Consider the following 21,928-nt stretch of genomic DNA (forward strand, 5'->3'; position numbering starts at 1 on the left):
AAGACTATAGCCCATGTTTGAGAGATCAGGCACCACTAAATGATCTTTCAAGGCAATGTTTCTTAGCTGACTTACTTGGAAAGGGTGAAGGAATTCCTGGTCGGCCGGCAAGACCTGGTGAGCCAACACTGCCTTTTTCACCTCTGGAGCCAGGGATTCCTGGTGTCCCCGGCTCCCCAGGAGGACCTAGTAATTAAAAAAAAAGCAGAAAGGAAGACTTATTTGTTATTTGATTCATTTAAAGTGGTTTGATGAAGGGCAGCAGCTTCTTTCGGGGAGGCATACAAGAGGAAAACAATACAAGACCCAGCAGCCCACAAGACAGGCAAGCAAGACAGTGCATGGCATCAATGCGCCATCCCAATGCTTCATCAGAACATCTCTGAGCCCAGCTGCCACTATGACGCAGCCTTCTCCAGCTACTACAACTGCAATTGTGTGGGACTACAGCTCCCATCATCTCCAGCCAGCTTGGCCAATGGGAATGCTGGCTAAGATTCATGGAAGTTCTGCTCCCACACCTGTGAGAAAGCACCAGGTTGTGGAAGACTGTTGCTTACACACGAGAGGGGAGGGAGATGAAAACGTAGAACATATTCAGAGAAAGTGCAGGTGTTGGGGGACAGAGTTGTGGGGAGAAATATAGGGTGCAGCAGGGAGTAGGCAACTCTTTGGGCCTGTGGCCAGTGAGCAATTTGAGGGACTGTCCCTGGTACCACTGCAAAAACTCCGTGTGATGTGTGCTAGTAACGAAGGAAAATGTCCCGAAGGCCGAGAACAAGGCACTTGGCTCGGAAACAAGTCCAGCTGTGGGTAAGCGGATGGAGCAGGGCAACCACTGGGCTACAGCCAGCCCTAGGGAGCGATGGCTTCACCCTAAATTGCTCCCTTTGAAAAGTGCAGGTGTCATCGTGCGCACTGGAGCATCACTGTATTTTATCATCTGGGAGCTCCCTTATCAGCGTCCAGCCCGCTGCACAGAGACGCTTCCTTTCCAAGGCGCACACAAGCTCCCGTGCTGCTCCTGGGATTTACTGCATGGAGAGCAGGCAGCTTCTCCAGGACAAGTTCGGCAAGCGGGAGCAAGTGATGCATTTCCCTTCGCCTAAGTGGAACTTCCCCCCGTGCCAAGTCTCTGCCGGAAACAGCCCTTTCCTGAGGCGACATTAGCAGCAGAAGGGAAAGACAGAGGGTGGAGTGACTGTCTTGCGCCAAGCGGGTCACACTCTTTGTCATGCGGCTAGCGACCTTGCGCAGGCCTAAAAAAATCCGCCGTGGGCCCTCCAAAATAGATGGGAATCCTGTGGTTGTTTATCTAGACTATTTTCATCCCTCTCCTCAGCCAAGCAGGCCCCTGAGCAGCTGAACCTCAGATTCGAAAAGACGTAACACGTGAGGGGAAGTGGTTGAAGAGGGCAGAGGAAAAAATGAATCAGCCCTTGAGCAGGGCTGCTGGGACAGCCCTGCTTTCCCTCTTGTCTTCTGCAGCTCTGCTCTCTGCTGCTTGCAGTCTCCCCTGCATTCCTATCTGCCCACCCCTGACCAAGACCTCCCTCGTCTGTCTAGTTTGGCCTACAGAGTGCTGCTCCTCAAGCCCATGTGCCTCATCAGATGTGCCTGGGGGCCACACCTGCCCCTCCGGTATCCCCTCAGTGCCCCATTCCTTCCCTGCACCCCCCTCTTCTCTGGCCACCAATCATTTGGGGCTTCCTTGACTTTGGCTCCGCCCACTGTCACTGAAATTCAATCCAGCCCCTGGGCTGAAAAGAGATTCCACTCACCACAGCGGGATAACAAAACATGCGGCTTCTGGCCATGCATGGATCTTGGCCAGCCCGTCTATCGGAGGTTTTGCCCATTCCCCCCACCACCAGCTCGCCTGCCAGCTCTGATAGGCAGCAACGAAGAGACAGGATGAGTGTGCCATGTAATGCTCGCTTCTTACAAATATGGCGGAGCATGGCCCACGGCCCTCTGGGTACCACGAAATCATTGCATGAAACTGAGCGACGGGCATGATCTAGCTTGACTGCCTCCATGGCAACGCCACCTAGAGACAGGCCTGCACCAAGCGCAAGGACGCACCTGAGATCACGGCACCTTCTCTGTCAATCACTATTGTAGGACCTGGTGGGCCGATAGCACCAAAGTCACCCTGGAAGAGGAAACACAAGCAGGGTCCATATAAACCATTCCTGCTTAATCCAGAGGACAACTCAGCGTTCAATGCTATGCACATTAAGACAGAAAACGCCCCATGACTTCTGCCATGTTGGGAGCTGTAGGGCTGTTCTCTGACCAACCGTGCTTAGGATTTTGTCCTTAGACCATCTTCTCATTAAGGTATGAGGTCTGTGTTTGGACTATGGTCCTAGATTGCAGGTCCAATCACAGATCTCCCTCATCTGTTTAGTTAGGCCTTTGGAAACTCCACAGGGGGGAATTTGCTTTGATTTTCTTGTAGAACTTCAAGTCTGTAGGATGCAAGAAAATCAAATAAATTCCCTGCACTGAGAAAATAAGCATGTCAGGGAGCAAACCAGGACAGAACCTATCACCTTGAAAAGCTAGATTAATTGTGCGGGGAATGTCTTGGGTGGAGGGGCATTCTATCAAGTAAACCACACTGAAGTGCAGCCCAGGTACATCATTATCATGCCAGTGAAAACCAGACCTTGTCCATATCTCATCTGATCCCAATTTCTGCTCTCATGAATACAGCAAGAAATGTTAGAACCAGAGTAAAATTCTTTCCCTGTGCAAATTCTGGGCCAGGACAGGGAGAAGCAGCGGGCTGGGAAAGGGTTATACAAGCTTGGCTTCTTCATTCCATATCATGACTTACTTAAGTTGCTTTTAGGGGTATCTAAGCTTCTTTGAACAAGTTTGTGTTCATGATGTCTAAGGTTCTGTACTTATGGGGAGTATTTTGGAACTCTGATTACCTTAGCAGGTGGTTTAACCAAGATCAGGAGATGGAGAGAGCAACAGCTTTCAGGGATGCAACTCCCTGGAGGTTTAGCACTTGGCGGAGAAATCGTTGCACGCTGGATTCTTATAAGCAACACTCACAGAAATGGCATGGCCATGATGAAAAACCATTTCCTATATGGAGCGAGATAATCTAATGCCGGGATGGACAACTTCTACTTCTCCAGATGTTTTGACCTACAGCTCCCACTGGGACCATGCAACATAGCCAATGAGGGAAGGGGACGATGGGAGTTGCAGGGCAAACCATCTGGAAGGCCAGGAGTTGCTAACCCTTGTTTCAAATAAATCAATCTCTCCTTGTTTTGGAAATGCCTGCTACTTTTGTTAGCAAATGTCTACCCACCCTTCCGTAAACAAACAAATCTCCCCTGGCAGCTTGTGATACATAAAGCTCTAGAAACACAGCAAGATGACAGGGGCTGATTGCGCAAGCTTTGACCAAAAGGTTTAAACAAGAGCCTTCGCAGCCAGCTCTGCTTTCTGGAGCAGTGGCCGTTTCTCAGCTTGAGACTCGTTCTGCGTGCCTGATTGGAAATCGATCTGGACATTTAAAAGTGCAACCTGCAACAAAATGTTGCAGCCAGTCCATCAGCCATTCTCACTTCCCAGAAGACTCGCTTCCATTCTCCCTCTTTCCCTAACAAAGTCAGCATTCGTGTCAGCACTAGTAGCACGGCCACGGTACCTTTCCTCCAGGTGATCCAGGCTGTCCAGGAAATCCTCTGTCTCCTTCCAGGCCCTGTTTGACAATGAAATAATAATGAAAATGGTCATTGTGATGGGAGCGACCGTTCTCCCTTGGCATGCAGAGAATTTTATGCTCTTTAGCTCGCCCTGCATCTCACTGAAGGAAATTCTCAGTGAAACATTTCCAGGGGCACTCAATGCATCCCCAGATAGGCAGATCCTCCCAGTCTTGGCCTTTAGTCCTTGAACTAGTGGCCATGTTTGCACAACACTGCAAGCAGGATCCACCAAGGTCCTGGGTTCCTGGAAAGACGTTTATGTTGCTCGCTGCAGCCTTTTTGCTCCTCCTGGAAGTGCAAGCAGCTAAGCAAACCAGAATGGCTGGACTGGCAGGACACCGGACACAGGATCTTGGCTATCTGCCCCCCTTGCAAGACAGAATCATAAACAAGGGTTTATTGGTTCTGGCTTGATTTGGATGACATGCTCAAACAAACTGCAGGGTTTGTTTAGACTGGGAAGCACAACTCCTTCGGCCGCATCCGGTGCTGAGGGGCCACCTGTGCGCATGGCCTGACATGGATGCTTGCCACACGCACATGCGCATACGAGGCTAGAGAAGGGCTTGGGCAGAAGGGCAGGGCCTCCGTGCATCTATGTGGAGGCCCTGGGTGCCATCTGCCCTGGCGTCTGGGGGTGCTGGGAACTGCAGCCTGATGCACCTGAGGGCAACAGATGGGAGAGGGCTTCCTTCCTCCGTGTAGGAAATCAAGACCTGCCCCAACAGCAGATCTGTAAACGCCCGTCAAAAAAGGAAGGCCAGCCTTGCTCTATTCCAAAGGGGCAAGACCAGGATGGGCTGTTCACAGCTGAGAGGCTGATGCCACCATGAAATTTACAGGCTTGGTCAGAATCCTTGGGCCTGAGCCCTGTTCTGACCCTCCTTGGGTGCTAATCTGGGTTTCCCCGGGTGACCCCACCCCTTCCTCTCAGCCACTGACAGTTTGGTGGTTTTTCCCCATTTCCTCCCTTCCAAAAGTTTGACATACCTCTCCTGAGACTGGCACAAGAGCTTTCCTTGAAAACAGGCTGGGCAAAATATGCTTCCCCCCCCCCCCCTTTGCCTTTAGCTGAGCGTGTTGGTGAAGTGCACCTTTTCGGCCCTTGTGCCTCCAGCTCCCTCCCCCTCAAATGCACCCGCAAGAGCGTTCCCAAAAGGAATTCCGTGCTCAGCCCCCCACCCCGGATTCAACGGGGGCAGTGGGATTTCATGCACGGCATACCTCTCTGCCAGGGCTCCCATCCGTGCCCTTCAGTCCTGGGTCTCCCTAAGAAGAAAGGAAGCAAAAGACATTCCCCATCAGCTGGAAAGGACTCAAGGACTGCCAGTGGGCAAAGGCGATCCTCTGTTCTGGATGAAGGTCAAAAGTGTCCCAGGGCAGCAGATGGCAAAACCCAAGCCAACCCCCAAATGGCTGTTCAGCTCCTGAAAAACCATTCCCTGAATTGCTGGAAATAATGGTGCAGCAACCTTTCGACTAGCGAACGGTGCAATTCCGTGCGAGTTTCGACTCTCCTGGTGAGAGGTGCAGCCTTTTTTCCTGTCTAGACTTGCATGGAATTGCATCTTAAGGAGCACACCATCCAAGAAGGAGAAAAAGCTTGGATCGTAAGCCAATTTAAGGTTATTCCTGGAAGCAACGGCTCCAGTCTCCTGTTCTTTCTGGGGTTGCTCCTGCAAAACTATGTGAGATGGACTCTGTGGAAGCACCTTGGAGCTTAGGGTATGGCAACTTAAACAAGTTCATGGAAGGCCATCTTCCCACCCCCCTGACTTCTCCCTCACCCATAGCCCCTTGCATTTCACCCCACATTGCTCAGAGTCCCCCTTTTGGAGGGTCCACAGGTGGCTGAGAAGTGGGGAGGAGAAGGGAGGCAGTGTCCCAAATCTTCCCTTCCGTGAATTTTCTGCACTTCTTTTAGGATCCAGGCCAACTACTGTATTTAAGGAGCCAGTGGGGGAAGTTCGTATTGTTTTGGCATTAAACAAATACACAAAGGAAGACATCCTCATGGAATAACTGCTGGTGTTGTAGGTCAGCCAACTTGACATTTCAAATATATACAATCTGTTCGGCTTATAATAATTCTCTTTGTTTGTTTGTTTGTTTGTTTATTTAAAAGCATGGCTATTGGAGGCAGCTGCTAACATCTGGCCACTACCACAGGGGTAGAGAAGGGGCAGTATTTGTCTTTGAATGAGAGCTTAATGGCATGCTATTGAATTACTATGAGAAGTGAATTTCAGTTTCTTGAAACTGCCATTTCTCTAAATTTTGCAAGGAAGTCCTCCAATAAAATCTTCACTCATTCATTTGCTAGAGTTTTGTTCTGCCCCTTTTCTGCTAGGAACACAACGCAGCTTGCATCAGGCTCCTCCTCATCTCCATTTTCCTTCACAACAGCCCTGTGAGGTAGGTTAGGCAAGAGTCTGTAACTGGCCCAAAGTCACCCAGGGAGCATCATGTTTGTGTGGGGACTGGAACCTGGATCTCCCCAGTGCCAATCCAGCACTCTAAGCTGTATGCTTTGGGAAAATAGATTTTTAAAAAGCGTCCTTTCTGCAGAATGGTATGCCATTTCACATGGAAAAAATGCATTTGTATTTTCAAACAAATGTTTCAAGAAAAACTACTTGAAGTTCAAGATGAACTCAACTCAAGACAGGAGAAAATTTATTTTTTGTTATTAACATGCACTGCCTTATCTGCTAAAAAGACATGAAGGAGATGGACAATTTAAAACTATAAAACATTGCAACAATAAAAACCAGATAATTAAAAGCTTCATATTTCAAAGGGCTGCATGGGAAGTTGTGTCTTTATGCTCTTTCTAAAGACCAAGAGAGTGGATTCTAACTGCATTTCCTAAGGGAATGCTTTCCATAGTTTGGGGTGGCACAGAAAAAATTCCCAACCAGTGGATCTTGCAGGGTATGATGCCCTCAGAAAAGCCTCTCTGGAAGGTCTTAGTGGCCAGGCTGCCTCATAGGAAGGTAAGTAGTCCCTTAGATGGTCCAGTCTCATGCTGGTTGTCCATTGCTTCCCAGGCAAAATTCAAGGCCCTAGTCCTTATGGTCAAATTCCTATAGGACTTTGAAAAAGAAAACAGAGATGTCTAGTGTATTGCCACTTACCCTGGGTCCTGGAAGGCCTGGTACACCCTTTTCTCCTTTCTCCACAAAAGCATCAATGCCCTGAGTGGGGTGGGTGGGAGAGAACAAAGACAACATGGATTAACTCTCACTCTCAGTGTTGGAACAAAAACAACACAAAGCCAAGAAGCAAACAGCACGTGGTCTCTTATACATGGAGCCCAGGAGAAACAAGGGATGGAATGAGGGCCAGATTGGGACATGTATTTCCACAGGGAAGAACCGAGGGGAGACTCCTGGTGGTCTGATGGCTTGATTTGTAGCCTGAAATTCATAGAATCATAGAATAGTAGAGTTGGAAGGGGCCATGAAGGCCATCGGGTCCAACCCCCTGCTGTTGCAGGACACCAGTTCGCACCATCCCACTCAGATGACCATCCAGCCTTGCTTTGAATGTCTCCAGTGTGGGAGAGCCCACCACCTCTCCAGGCAGCTGGTTCCACTGTTACATTGCTCTGAGAGTGAGGAAGCGTTTCCTGATGTCCAGCCTGAATCTGGGTCGTTGCAATTTGAACTGATTATTCTGTGTCCTACACTCTGGCATCAGCAAGAAGAGATCTTGACCTTCCTCTTTGTGACAGCCTTTGAGGTACTTCTAGAGGGATATCATGTCCCCCCTCAGTCTTCTCTTCTCCAGGCTGAACATGCCCAGGCCTCTCAGCCTCTCCTCATAGGGTGAAACCACAGTCAAACCACAGTTTCCCATTTCAGATACAACAGCAAACTGTTCTCACGAACCCTGGAAATTGTCCATTACAGTGCACAAGAAAAGAGGATGAAGCCATGAGCACTCCACTTGACTTCAGACCAACAAACACAGGAGGCATGTGTCCTATTTTACGGAGGTCATTCCTCTATTTGAGGCGGTCCACTCAGTCCATGTGGAAGTGCCTTCAGGGCCAAGGGATCCAAGGAGTGCTGGATCGGTCCCACATTCTGTTCACACACTGGGTTGCTCACTGACTTCTTATGCAGTTAGGAAGCTGTGTGTTCGTGGAACATTTCCGGGCCCGTACAAGTGACTCTTGCACACGTGCAACTCTTGCACTCTTTTTGATATAAAAAGGACGCATGTGCAAAAATGCACCTTTCCAGGTTCTCAAACACAGGTCACGCTTCAAACATCAATATCCCCAATACAATGATCCTGGCGAGGAACCTTTTCCTTGGAAGAAAACCAAAAACAGAGACAGACGGCAACTCCGAGACAGTTTGTAAATAATTTGACCCATGGTTGTAAAGTTTCCTAAAATATTTATTTCCTGGACTCTAAAGAAAGGCATGACGTTTACAAACGTCTGGGATAACTCCATTGCCACCACCCAAGAAGTGAGGCGGTGTGTGCATGTGTGTTGGCGTGAAGCGGGGGAGCACCAGCTGTCTCACTGGACTTGCGCCAACGGTAAGGTAAGCCCTCTCCATCTTTGACCTCCCGATCGAGCCGAAAGCTCAGTGTATATTAAAACAATTGATTTAAATACAGGAAAAGAGTGTTTGAAAAGTGTGGGAAAGACAAAAAAAGAAAATGAGATGTAAGAGAAAGCAAGCCATAGTTCTGCCCTGTGGTTTTGCAAAGCATTTGTACTGATCTTTAAACGAGACATGACATCAAGGTGGGCAGCCCTTGGGGTAGAAATGTTCAGACACTTAGCCCAGCTCTGGAACATGTTGACCATGACAAAGTGCTGTCCCGAGAGCTGCCTTGTTCCTAGGAAGTCTCCCAGGTCACTCACAGCTGCCACATTGCTCCACGAAAGCTGTTGGTTTCCAAAGCAAAAGAAACAGCAGAAAGGGGACCAACCCCCTTCTGCCATCTTGGATTTAAAAGTGAAACCTCCTCAAAAGGGATTCACCCTTTTTCCATGTACCTAAAGATGGATTTAATCTTTGGGGGACATTTTCGCCCAGTCCTCAAGAAATGCTGAGGAAAAATGTATTACTAAACGAGTTTTATACAATTATACACATTCCACCCTTTTCTAGTGCCCCCTCTCTGAGCAACCGAGCTGCCCACAAACTTCCAGAGAGTTGTGCACAGGAGTGGTGGCCAAGCCTCGTTCATTTTAGAAACCTCAACTTGTATCACGGGGACCAGAAGAGGAACTTACCGGAGGACCAGGGAACCCCGGGGGACCAGGAAGTCCTCTGGGGCCAGGAATGCCCTGAAAAAAACAAATCAACAGGATTGCCATGAAAGATCTGTGGGCCCAAGGGAAGTGTTCCCATTCCCACAGGACAGCTTCTCTGAGCATCATATTTCAGAGGCAGGCTTTTCACATTCTTGCAGACCCTGGCTTATTTCCATGTCAATCTGTGCTTGAAATTCAGGTGACCAATGTCTTAATTATGGGGTAGTTACAAATAGATCTCACCCACCAATGCACAAATTATGGTTGGCACTCCATTAAAAAAATCTCCATTCAGGGGAGGGGAAAATTCAGGCTGTCCTTTACTAGAATGTCAAGATCCACCAGCTGGAGTTCTGGTGATCCAGTCAGCAACGCCTCTTCAAAGGTTAGAATTATCACCTGCACTTTCTATCGATACTTCTATTGAAAATATGGTTGACATATGTAAAAGTTCATGAATGACTGTAAAATGATACACCTTCAGTCGATCAGAATGTATTTGGTCAACTAGGCTGACTGATTCACTAAAAATTGCAGATTCTACTTCTATCAGAGAAAAAATACACTTTATATCTGAACCTTTAAATTGTGGTTAAACTTAAAAATGGTTTGTTGAAATGAGCTAGGTACTTAAATGATGGCTGAACCTGGCTTTTTTCAATAAACCAGTTATTTAAGACTACCATGTCTTGGGTTTGAACAACACTACAAAATATGGTGAATCAAGAACAGAAGCAAAGGTTTCTGGACTCTTGCAACCTTGCCCAGACTTCTTAAATTACTGCCTTGCGTTATTTCCAAAACATTCTGAATTTGCTCAAGCAAATGAGCTGAGACAGTCCAATTTAATCGTTGATCATTATTTATAGTAACACTGAAATTCACTTTAACCTACATTTTAATTATTACTCATGCACAGAGCTTGGAAATATGCACAAAACATTGTAAAAATGACCCCAAACAGAAAAAAATAAAGAGCTATCATTCGTCTGCCCTTTCTGTTCTTTTAAGAGATTACATCTTCCACATGGGTTAACACAGTTCCACAATTCAGAGATTCAATTTGGAAAAGCTTGGTATGCCAACATTTCCCAAGTAATGATTAAAATCTTGGGCAGTCCTTTGACTGCCTCTTGCCTGGGTGAGCTCCAATTTTCAGAGATAAACAAAAATAAAGAGATATGAGCCAAGAACCTTGGGTCACCTTGGGAAAAATATAAGATGGGAAATCATTGATAAGCTTTCTGCAAATCAGTCCTCGAATGAGTTAATGGTTTACAGAGACAAATTAATAGCCAACACACAAGCGTCAACTGGGCTCGATAGTCTCTTTTCCTCATGCTTCTTGAAATGGAGAGTAATTACTTTTTAAGAGAGCTGAAAATATTTTAAATCACTGTAGAGGTATGGATGCACTGTTATCTTTTCTTCTGGGAAACAGAAGGTCAATAAAATGTTTGTAGTCTTGGTGTACGTTGTACCAGTTAATACGGAGACTGTGCCAAAATTCACTGATCTTATAAGTATCTGAGCTAGAAGCTGAACCATAGATTTCCCAGTTAATCAGCTTGTTTCGATATCAGTTAGAACCAGCAGCCAACGTTCAGAGGCAGAAGGAAGTCATCTTATCTAAGGGCCAGAAAAATGCCCATGTCTTTTTTGAACTTAGGTTGTGCACAACCTCCAACCCAAGGCTTTAACCTCAGCACCTCCAGGGATGTCCAAACATCCTCTCACGGCCAAATTCCCTTCCTCAGCAATCCATGTAGATGTTGATCTTTCCCCACAAGCAGCAGCAGGAAAATCCAATCTGCACAAAGATGGCTGACACGGGTTGGAGGAAAAACTCTCGATCCCCTTCCACCAGCAGCCATTCCAGCAAGCTGAGCTGAGTGAGATGAGAGGGAAAGTAGGACCACTCCATGGGTCTCCCTCTTGAAAGCTCCTTCTTCCTCGGCTTCTCCCCCACCAGCCATTCCAGTAGGCTAGGCTGAGGGAGATGAGAGGACCACATGGGGTCATTCCACTAGTCCTTCTAAGAGACTTCTCCCTCTTTCCTCCTCATTCCCCTTTTCCTTGTATGTTGTGTCTTTTTAGACTGCAAGTTGCTCTAACAGCCTTTCAAGGAAAGTATCCTTCAAATAAACAAACAAATGGAGTACCCAGCAGAAAACCATTCCTTGAAACATGCGTTCTAGGCACCCTGAAGACTTGTGGCTTGACTTGGCTTCTACCACACCGGAAAGCATGTATATCACCTGGCTGAAAAACCATGAGACCATCTGTTGTAGGATTGTTCTCTGATTTGACAGCAGTTTGCATCAAACAATTAAACACGCACACACTTAGCCTCTGAGAGCAACTGGATTGTACCACAGACCTTTGCTCCTTGCTGTCCTTTGGGAAATCCCAGGAATTCCAATATCCCGGTGGAGGGTGGAGGGCCGGGAGGGCCTGGAAGTCCAACATCTCCCTAACGGAGAAAACAAAAGTAAGGTATTTTTGAGCTGGCATAGTATCAAAATGCCCCTATTCTCAGGAGGCCATCCAATGTATGATCTCTGCAGTAAAACCATGTTCTGGAGATCTTCAAGCTGAAGAAAGCCAATGTAGTATAGTGTTCAGCTTGGACCAAGACCCAGGAGACCTGGGTTCAAGTCCCCGCTTGGCCATGGCTCATCTCACAGGGTTGTTGCAAGGATTATAGGAAGAGGAGGAGCACATAAACTGGAGTGAGCAGACGGTAGGTCTCGAGATGTTTTCAGCATCAACTTCCAGCCTGTAGGACCACTGACAAAGCTGGCAGGAGCTTTTGGAAACTGAATACTAAAACTTCTGGAGACCTGACTTTTGACCATAACATTAAAATAGAAATGAATCCGCTTGGAAAACCCAGAAGCTGGCTTGGCAAAGTCAGCTGGAGAGTACAAAAAGGGTCTTCATAAGCACAGTACCACGAAAACCAAAACTCTCGTAGATGTACAACTGCTTTTCTTTAAGTGTTTTTAAAGAGGGCCCTAGTCAGCCATTCAGAAAGGATTCGTATCAACTCATAAGGAAGACTATTCTATCTCTGCCCTTCAGCATCCTGAAGGCCTGGTTGTGGATTTCTGAGGGTTCTTGACTAAAGAGAAAGCTGCCATGGATGCACAAGGCCATCCTCTTTTGAAGGCCACCCTCTGTGAGTCGGGAGCAACAAACAAGGCAGAGGAAAGGGCTGGAGCACTCCTTCCCTTTGTGCATTGATTTACACCCTTTTTGGAATGCCCGAGTAGGGTTTGCTGCAAGGAGACCAATACGCAAGGGACTTCCGTTCGATTTCTGTTTCAGCTATGCTGAAGCCCCTTTCGGGCTCTTTCTGAGTGGGCGCGGTCAGAGGAAAGGAGTGCTCCAACGCCTCTGAGTCGCATCTCTCACCCTTCCCATTTGAGGTCCACGCACATGACCAAGTGGGCAGGAAGGCCAGCCTCCAAGCTCTTGAGCGCAGGCAGCCGAGCAGGCCAGGACGCAGGTCAGGTCTGAAGCGCCGTCTCTGTGAGCCGCACCATGCTGGTGCGCTAACAAGAAACAGGCCGTGGAAGCTACTGAGGTAGTTGCAAAATATTAAACGCTTTCCCGTGAACACTCTCCCGACAGCTGCAGAAAGCTGGGGAAGCGAGAGGCCGGCTAGGAGCACTCCAGGCTGCCTCCGGGATCTGCCGCAGGGCAGTTCGGGGCATGTCTATGCAAGGGGAAGTCCTGCGGAGTGCAAAGGGCTCACTCCAAGGAAAGCGGGCACAGCAGGGGTGCAGAAATGCTGGACTGGGAAGCCTAGACTGGCCACCGGGGGCTTCAACAGCCCCTCCAGGGTTTCTCCAATGGCCTTTACCTGGCAGCACCCTCTTCCGCCTGCCATCTGCTTGGCAGTTGTGAACTACTGCCTAATCTGGGGATTGGTTTCTGAGTAAGGCCAGAGGACATTTTGGAGAAAGGCAAAAGGCAACACACACAACAGGACAGCGTCGTCCGCAGCTCTTTTTGGGCATGCATGGATTTTGGCAGTGCTTCAGGAATTCTCAGGTGCCTTTCACTCGGCTGTTCACTCCCTGATCGTATCTGAATGCACATCTGAGCAAATCCCCACATAGCTAAGCAGGTAAATAAATAGATCCACAAGTCTGCAGAATTTGCATGACTTGGAGAAAGTGGGCCTTCTCTGGAACCCACAGGTCAGGTTTATAGCTCATTAATTTATTTATTTCATTAAGCCCCACCATCTTCCTCCTGCAAGGAATCCAAGGAAGTTTACATAGTTCTCCTTTGCTCCATTTTAGCCACACAACAACAACCCTGAGCGGTAGGTTAGGGTGAGGTAAGAGCCTGGCCCAAAGTTACTCAATGAGCTTCATGGCTGAATGGGGACTTGAACCCGAATCTCCAGAGTCCTAGTCTGCTCTCCTGGCTCTTCATTTAATCCATGGAAGATTTCTCCAACATCCACTGCTGGCAAAAAAGCTTGAAGAGCTTTTTGTCAAATGTGGGGGGAAATGAGACAAAAACTGAGGAACCACTAAAATAAGAGTGGCTAGGGAAAAGATGGGGGCACAGAAATGGGCATGGTCCCCTGGGACATTGCAAAGGACTGGTTTCGGACACGAGGTTGGCTGGATTCCACTCCCAGGTCTGAGGGTCTCCCTCTTGCCCAGGGCCTTGGATGGACCCGCAGACAACTTGGTCCATCCTCAGAATGAGGAAATGCCTGTGCTGTTGACACAATTGCTCCCGTACGCCTTCTCTCTCCCCAGCTAAATGGGAGCCCTGATTCTTTGGGCAGCTGAAATGGCAGGCACAAGCATTAGCATGACGGCAGGAGGGAATTCCCAACAGTGCTGACAATTGCAAAGCCAAAATAAACTGGATTTACTTTTGCTCCTTTTTCTCCCTGGAAAACGAGGCCGCTGTTACCCTGTTTTTCAAACAGAAAACAAAAGCACCAAATAAGTATAAGTAAACGTTACAAAACCTCTTTTTAAATTTTGTCTCCTTCACAAAGATGCAGGTGAACAAAACAGTAACCACAAGATCACCTCGATGCAAAGAAAGAATATGGTCTTATATTGTCATTAAACTGTTCGGGAACTTATTAACCTGAACTGTCTTCTCATGAAATCTTCACCATGTCAAAACCTGGAAGGCTTGGGTACTGTTACTGAATGCATTCAGACACCATGATAAACCAGTGTTTTCAATAATGGAAATAAACCTGGCCTCCCATAAGGGTCATGAGCTCCCCACTCCCCCTACAAATTTAGACGTTTGCTCTTCCTTTCCCTTCTGTCATCCGCACATCTGCTTCTCATGCTATCTGAACAGAACCATGATCAGCTATCCAAGCCTTCCAAGCTTCAACAGAGCAATGCCATTTTAGAACTGAGATGCTCCCTGTCTGGAAAACAAACTATTCAGATACAAACAGTGAAATGCTTTTCTCCCCAAGAAAGAAACTATCTGTTTAGCAGCAGATGAAAGCTGATTACCAGCTCTAAGTCCATTTCCCACTGAAATATTTTGAAAACATATCATTATACTGTGAAGGAAGAAAAGATGAGATAGCATCTGTTCTCGGGGGTATTCCGAGACTCTTACCTGGGACTCAGGAAAAATTCCTCTCAATAATTAGGCCCCACCACTAATTTCAAAGGTGTGTTTTTATCTCAAAATGGTGCATCAGATGCTTCAATTTATTGCCGTGTTTTCAGCGCTCAAGATCTAATTCTCACTGATGGGTTGCTACCAATTCCAGGACACTATCCAGTCCCTATGATCATGATAATGTTTAAAGTAGTTTCAAACAAACAAACAAAATATGCTTTACAATAACCTATGCATAACATAGTTATCTTTAATGCAAAGGATTCTTTGAAATGGTTGCCTGAAAGAAAGCAAAGTGGAATATTTAATGGGATGAGAACATTTAAGGAAGAGCATGGAGGAAGGAATCGAACATACTTACCACAGGACCTGCTGGCCCGGGTGGACCTGGTAGTCCCTAAGCATGAACAGAACAATATAAATTTTATGTTGCAACTTACGGCAGTTTAAATAAGGTGCAGACCCAACAAGAGGAAAAGTGAATTACCAACAGTAGGCATAAAAATTAAATGCAATTATCCAAAAATTCACAACAGTCTATAGTACAGTATATTGAAGAAGTAAATGTAGCCACTGCAAAGGAATAAAGGAAGAGATTGGATGAGGCATACTCAGATAATTCCCTGGGCATTTCTCCCTTTCTATTTCCTGGGAAGGGAGAAGGCCTCTTTCTTCCCCTTCCCATCCAGCACCTTTATGAATGCTAGGGGGGAACTGGCCCTCGGACCCCTGCAAGGGGTCACTACCCCATCACTAGCCTTGCCCATGCAGCATAGCTGTAGATATTTATAACCACACATGAACAGAGTGGGAAGCCGAATTCTTGCTCTCCTACGAGCACAGGGGAGCAATCCATCTGCGAGAAAAGAAACCATGCATTGGCTGTGTGAAGCCACTCAAGACTCCAAGGCATGGAGAACTACTTAGCTTCTGCCTGTGTGTGCAGGATCTTAGCCTGAAAGACGAGGAGCTGCTTTACCTCTGGTAGAGAAGGGAACTAGCTTTAATTCTGGGCCTGATTGCCCATGAATTACCCTTGTGAGTTTCCTCAGAGAAACTTGGCCAACATTACGGACTGTTACGAAAAAATAAACATCAAAGCAACTAATATGAGCAGCTACATTATAAGCTACACAACAGCTGAAAACGATGCCATTTGCATCCGAATGGCTGTCATGGCAAACCTCAAACATTCACAGTATAATTCATGACAAGAGGAGGAAACGGAACGGGCAATTTACCGGAAAGCCAGGAAGCCCAACTGGGCCAGAAGGACCCTGAAGACCTGGGAACCCTTTCGGGCCCTGTAAAAAGAAACATTTGGGTCTACATTATGGGACTGAATTTATTATATCATGGCTGTTTGGAGGCCTTTTTCATTTATTACTGCAGACCTTTAATACAACAATCAGCAGCAAAACAGATTTGTAAACTGAATAGTAACCCAAGCAAAGCTGCATTCTTCACCCCTTTGAGATGCCTACCAGCCTAATAAGGTTCCTACTTGCTCACGTTTTATGTTCCAACAGAGGGAGAGAAAAGTGTGCTGGTTTGACACATGACTTAAAAAGATGCACGAAACCTCAGGTCTTGGCTTCAGCGTTCACATTCACCCAGGTTTCAGAATCTGGCATAATGGAGCATTAAACCAGAAACACTGTGCCCATGTGGCACCTCCTCACCCCTTTTTCCCTTTGTCCACTAGTTTCAGCACTTCTGATGAGGTTTGTCCAAACCATCGTTTCCCAGTGCATTGGAAGCTGGAATTTTGCTAACCAAAAGATGAAAGGAATTCAGTACATACTGAACAATTGTATGTACTGAATTAGCCTGGTGCAGATGGGTAAGAATTTATTTTCAGCTCATTTTTGTTTACGGATATATCAAAAGTCACATATTTGAGAAAGAAAGAACTGGAGAGTTGAAAGAATTCAAATGTGGGTGAAATGAAATTGATGAATTCATCCATTTCTAGCCCTTTTATGAGTGTTCACGGTGCCATGCTAACCGCCGGCACACGTAGAGACCATGTCACCAGCCTTCACAAAATCAGAAGCTGTGGCACAACAGGGTGTGTGTGAATTTGGCCCTGCACCATACAAGTCCTTGGTGTGCAGGAGGTCAATAAACCTTTGCACATTTTCAAAGGAATAATAACCTAAATTTGGGAAAGCGAGTGACCTGTACACACATGCCTGGCCTTTTTCATTCATTAACAGTTGGACAAAAATGATTAAACACATATAAATGTTCCAAATAAATAAAAACACTTTAAAAAGAAACTCCAGTGCCATGAAAAGAAACTTACAGGAGCACCATCGATTCCTGGAAGGCCTCTTTCTCCCTAAAATAAAAACAATCACCTTTGATGAAGCAGAAATTAGATTTGCAAGCAAACAGAATGTTATTATCTGAAAGTAAATAGATGAACAACAGTGCCAGCAATATGATATTTATTTAATGGCTTCTTGCCATTAAACAAAACACATTATTGCATTGTATAGATACGGCTTCTGCTGTATTTCATTCTTTCTCTGAAAAGACTTACTGTCATTCCTTTTAAAGATCCCTGGGCATAAACAGGCTCTCCCTTGGCACCTTTGGCGCCCGGACGACCCTACATGCAAAATGTAAAAACAAAAGCAAAATTCATTCCTTAGCATGCTTGTTTCTCGTAAAAAGAATAAAAACAGGGTGGGGGAGACACACATGCATTCTGAACCAAGGACCAATTTAACAGTTCTGAAGTCAGTGTCAAAAACCAAGCGGATATAAATAGAAGCTTTCTGTCATTTAGGAATCCCCAAATATTCTACCTATCCTGCCCAAGTTGGGGCCTCCCAGTTGTTCTGGGCTACAACTCTCATGGTTTGTGAGGTTTATTAGGGCTGTTGCGAGGTAAATCCAAAACACCCAGAGAGAACCAGCTTGGAAAAGGTACTTTGCCGTACTTTGTCCCCTCACGTTACCACTGCCCTCCATGGGATCCCATTTTGAGTGGCAAATGCAGAATGCAGGGTGGGCATCACTTGGTTAAGCCCCCCCCCCCTCCAGTGACCATTTGTGCAAATCCGCAGCTGCTGCCCCTTCTTGCAATCAGGATCGCTGCCTCTCTGTACCTGGGATCCTGGCAAAATCACCACGACAAGCTCAGCAGCCATTTCAGCTGTGGCGGCGATTTTGTGGGCCAGAGAGAACGCAAACCCTTGGTCCTGCTCACCACGTGGCTGGAATAGTTTTGCAAGCTGCCCTGGAACGAGTCCCACATTGTTCTCGCTGTGGGTGTTTGCAGCTGAGGCAACTGCCCAGCTACATTCAGAGAGTCCAGAAGGTCCAAGCCTCCCATGCTTTCCCACTGCTTCTTCCACCATTTTCTTACCAATGCAAAATGCATTTAGGAAGAAGAGGAGGAGGAGGAGCAGAAATGGAATTGTCACACATGGCCTCCTGTCTGGAAGCACCACCTGGCAGCATGCAGGTGAGGGAATCTTGCGACTGCAGAATGAAGGTGCTGGTATAAGAACATGCAGAAATACAAAGCTTGCTTTTGGTAAACTTAGCCATTACACTGCTGAGTTTGAGGAGCAACTAGCTGGGCCAAAGTCTGACGCATCACCTGCTACCTGAGAGCTTAACTCAGAGGTGGACAACTTGCGGCTCTTCAGATGCTTGGAAGTTCGAGGCCAACAAATTCTGGAACACGAATGTATTTGTTTCAGTTTGATTGGCATTTACCCAGTTTGCAACTCCGGGATCAAACATAGACTAGACATGACCTGTGGTCAAAGTCAGTACATGTTCGAGGTTGCGGCATAACTGGCAAACCACCAAAAATGGGTTTGACTGCATGTGTACATTTGAATAAGGCACATGGAAAAATGCACGAGGGGAGGAGAAGGCCTTTATTTCAAAGATGGGTTAAAACTGATGCGTAGACCTACAAAAATACCCTTCGATTTTTATGCAAAAGAAAAAAACGTAACTTGCCATCTGATACGAGTTAGAACAAGCTTTGAGGTGGAATTCGGCGAGTTCAGGTTGTGTGGGTTTGCAAACTGTTGATGTGGAGAGCCACAAATGCACTTCCCACCCAGTTTTCTGGGATTTATGTGGAGAGGTTCTGCTGGATCACTAGAAAGGGAAAGAACTGGACCCCCTCACTCTTTCTTGGCCACCCTGCTCCTGGAAAGCTGCCTAATTCCACAATATTTTTCCAAGTAACCTGGCACTGCCTGTTCTGACTGCCAGTTGCTTGCCAGCATTCCAGGCTGAGATCTCTTTGCCCACCCCTTCCATTTTCAGCTGGCAGAATTGCCCGTCTCAAGAAATACCGGTAAGCCTGGCCCGCCAGGACGTCCATCCAATCCTGGGATGCCGGGGCTCCCAGTCGTGCCGTTACAACCATCCAGGCCAGGAAGGCCCCTTGGTCCCGGTTGGCCAGGGTGACCCTGTGCAATGGAAGAAGAGAAAAGCACCCATTAAAGTCAGCATTTGAGGTCAACAGGTTATTTCAAAAAGCCAGGTGTCCTGTGTTGTATTTAGATGAAGGAACTGGATACAGAGACCTCTGCTGAGTGAGTGGAGCCCATGGGGCTGCAACCAGCATTTCTTGGAGCCACAATACCCAGAAAGAGGCTACCCCAGGGGAATTTTAGTGACACAACAGGTTGCAAATGTTCCTAATAAATACAAATATGTAAGCAGAGATACCAAAAATTGATGCAGAAAGCTTAGAAATGCACTCAGACTCGCACTCTTAAACAGGTTGGTTCCAGGATTTTGCTCTCTAATGTGTTGTATTAACATCCTTTTTAATGCATTTTATTCCTGGTTTTATTGTGCTGCTTCTATTTTATGCCTCTCCGAGAGGTCTGACTCTGGGAAAACCATCACCCTTTGCATTATCACCAAAGATTATGGTTCAAACATTCTCGTCAAGCTCTGAGGATTTCTATATGGAACAAAAGGACAAGAGTGGCAGATAAAAACTTACAAGTGCTCAAGAGCAGATGACTCCTGCAAGTAGATCACTGGACTCTAATATGCATATAGAAGTCTTATTGCAAACATTTGCATATTCGTGGAATTCAGGAAGACTCAGGAAATGGTGCCTAAAAGCTATGAGCAATTACCCCCTCTAACCTGCAAGAGGATCCAACAATGACAACGCACATGCGTGAGGCTGATAGGAAAGGCACTGCATTTTAAATCCTCGGATACTTAATGTGTTATTTCTTTAAAATCATCCACTCACCTCTTCAGGAATGTGGACTTTAGTACTTTTCACTCTAATATCACACATGCACATTGTAATTGTTGGATCTTTGGGTGAGCGTCTTTAAGGCAGAATGCGTGTAAATCTCATCCCATGAATTCCGTGGATACACTTCTGCATAAAATGCATAGAAGATGAGTCTAGTGTTTTATTTTAGAAGTGGAAATGGCGTTGAAGAGCTTACTCTGAAAAGAGGCTTTTGACAGTAGATGGCAGCAGAAATAGCCAGAAGAGGGAGAGCTAATACTGTCCTCTCCAAGGAGGCAATATCGACCACCACTTGGGCTCAGCGGAACATTTCAATTTTGGAAGACATGAAGGAAGGTTGTGTTCATTCACCATCACACAAAAAGCCATGCCAAACCCTCGGGAACAAAGCAAGGAGCAGAAATTCCCAAGTGGGGAATTGCCCCCAGTACACAATGACTTTTTGAGGGGCTGCCGTCCCCAAGGAAGACGGTCCTAACCCCATAAGACAGGGATGCTGAATCTGAGGCATGGGACCCAAATCTGGCCCTACCAGAGTCCCCCAGGTACCCTCTCCCCATTTCCCAACCAGTCATGCTTCAGTGGCTCCCTGGATTTTGTGCTATTTCCCCCCACCCACTCGAAAAACCCGAGGTGTCTTTCCTAAGGTTTAATTACTGGCAGTCAGAGTTTAAGGCTAAGATTTTGGGGCTTTGGATGCTCCCACTTTTTGCCTTTGCTCCACCCCTTTGGGTCTTTGGCTCCACCCATTCCTGGAAGGCAGCCCCCCCTTTCTATGCCCCCAAAGTTCTCCAGAATGGAATTTCGTCCACAGGCTGGAAGAGATTCAACACCTCTGGAATAAATTAGCCAGTAAAACCACAAGACCCTGAATGTCTGGGGAGGGGGCGGGCAGAGGAATGCCACTGCCGGATCGTGTCCCTCTTTGATACCCTTCATGGCTCACTTGAGAACGGGTGTCAGGGCCAAGCTAGGGTTTGCTCTGGGAAATTCAACAGTTTTTAAAAATTGATTGTCCGCTTCCTTGCTTGTTTGTCTAATGAACGGTCTTCTTGGCTGTAAGGAAGTCCTACCCAATCCTTCTCCTCTCCATCTTCTCCTCCTGTGAACTAGGCGAGGCTGAGTGTCTGTGACTCACCCAAAGTCACCACTAACTTTTTGGCCGAGTGGGGACAGGAACCTGGACCTCTCGAGTCCCGGTCCAACCCTCCTACCTGTGTGCCACTCTGGCTCTGTTTCTGGAGCAGGTGCACCTGACATATTGCAGGCGGAAGCAGCCTAGCCTCTCCCTCCAGGTGTTTTGCCCTGTAACTCCCACAGTCCCGGATCGTTGTCTATGCTGCCGTGGACTTAAGAGAACGGCAGTCCAAAACATCTGGAAGGCTCCAGCTGGCAGCCCTGCACAGAAAGCAGGACTCACCTCAGCTGGCCTCCCGCACCTTCCAGCGAGAGCCGTGGGCTGCCATTTCTCTTCCCACAATGTTCCACGGTGAACAGTTTCTGCATCTGAGTCACTGCACAGATGCTTGGCTGCACATTCATTCACATGTCCGAATTCCTAAGCTCCCACAAGCGGTTGGGAACACTTCCTCCAGAAGGCATGCTGTTGTTCCAGATGTGCAGTGAATGCATGGTATTCACTACTGCCAGTTAATCTCACATATTAGTATAGGAAGCCTATTGCCATCTATGCGGCATTCGAGCCAAGCTGGCCAAAACACCAGGACAGATTAACGGCTGGAATATCAGGAGGAACTGCATATTTCCCCAGCTCTTTGCATATACCCTCACCTGCTTCTTCTCTTTTCAAAGTTAATCTTTTATAGAGGGGAACTGCAAACAAAAAATGTAATCCCTGCGCTCACTTGCTTGCCTTTGTTTTTACAGTACCGTATCTAGTGTCATGCCAGCAGTAATAAAATGTAAGCACTGGGTCGTGATGATTCAGAGCAAACAGATGCAATTCTCCATACACACATTTAGATGTATAGCCAGAAGGCTCTCTCTCCT

At 46.8% G+C, this 21,928-nt stretch overlaps 1 protein-coding gene across 4 annotated transcripts in view; it reads right to left on the bottom strand.

Annotated features, from left to right (window-relative positions):
* COL4A6 (collagen type IV alpha 6 chain) overlaps window positions 1-21,928 on the bottom strand; it is a 145,398-nt gene that overhangs the window by 34,680 nt on the left and 88,790 nt on the right. For all 4 annotated transcript variants that reach the window (XM_044427517.1, XM_044427516.1, XM_044427515.1 and 1 more), the window contains exons 6-18: window positions 18,987-19,103; window positions 17,204-17,272; window positions 16,964-16,999; window positions 15,897-15,959; window positions 15,017-15,052; window positions 13,928-13,969; window positions 11,405-11,497; window positions 9,004-9,057; window positions 6,878-6,937; window positions 4,965-5,009; window positions 3,680-3,733; window positions 2,086-2,155; window positions 76-186 (exon numbers count right to left, since the gene is read on the bottom strand). In XM_044427517.1, the coding sequence (XP_044283452.1) occupies window positions 76-186; window positions 2,086-2,155; window positions 3,680-3,733; window positions 4,965-5,009; window positions 6,878-6,937; window positions 9,004-9,057; window positions 11,405-11,497; window positions 13,928-13,969; window positions 15,017-15,052; window positions 15,897-15,959; window positions 16,964-16,999; window positions 17,204-17,272; window positions 18,987-19,103 (850 nt within the window). The remainder of the gene's footprint in view (window positions 1-75; window positions 187-2,085; window positions 2,156-3,679; window positions 3,734-4,964; window positions 5,010-6,877; window positions 6,938-9,003; window positions 9,058-11,404; window positions 11,498-13,927; window positions 13,970-15,016; window positions 15,053-15,896; window positions 15,960-16,963; window positions 17,000-17,203; window positions 17,273-18,986; window positions 19,104-21,928) is intronic.

The sequence above is a fragment of the Varanus komodoensis genome, unplaced genomic scaffold, assembly GCF_004798865.1.
Source record: "Varanus komodoensis strain SLA01 unplaced genomic scaffold, ASM479886v1 scaffold18_3, whole genome shotgun sequence".
NCBI lineage: Eukaryota > Metazoa > Chordata > Lepidosauria > Squamata > Varanidae > Varanus > Varanus komodoensis.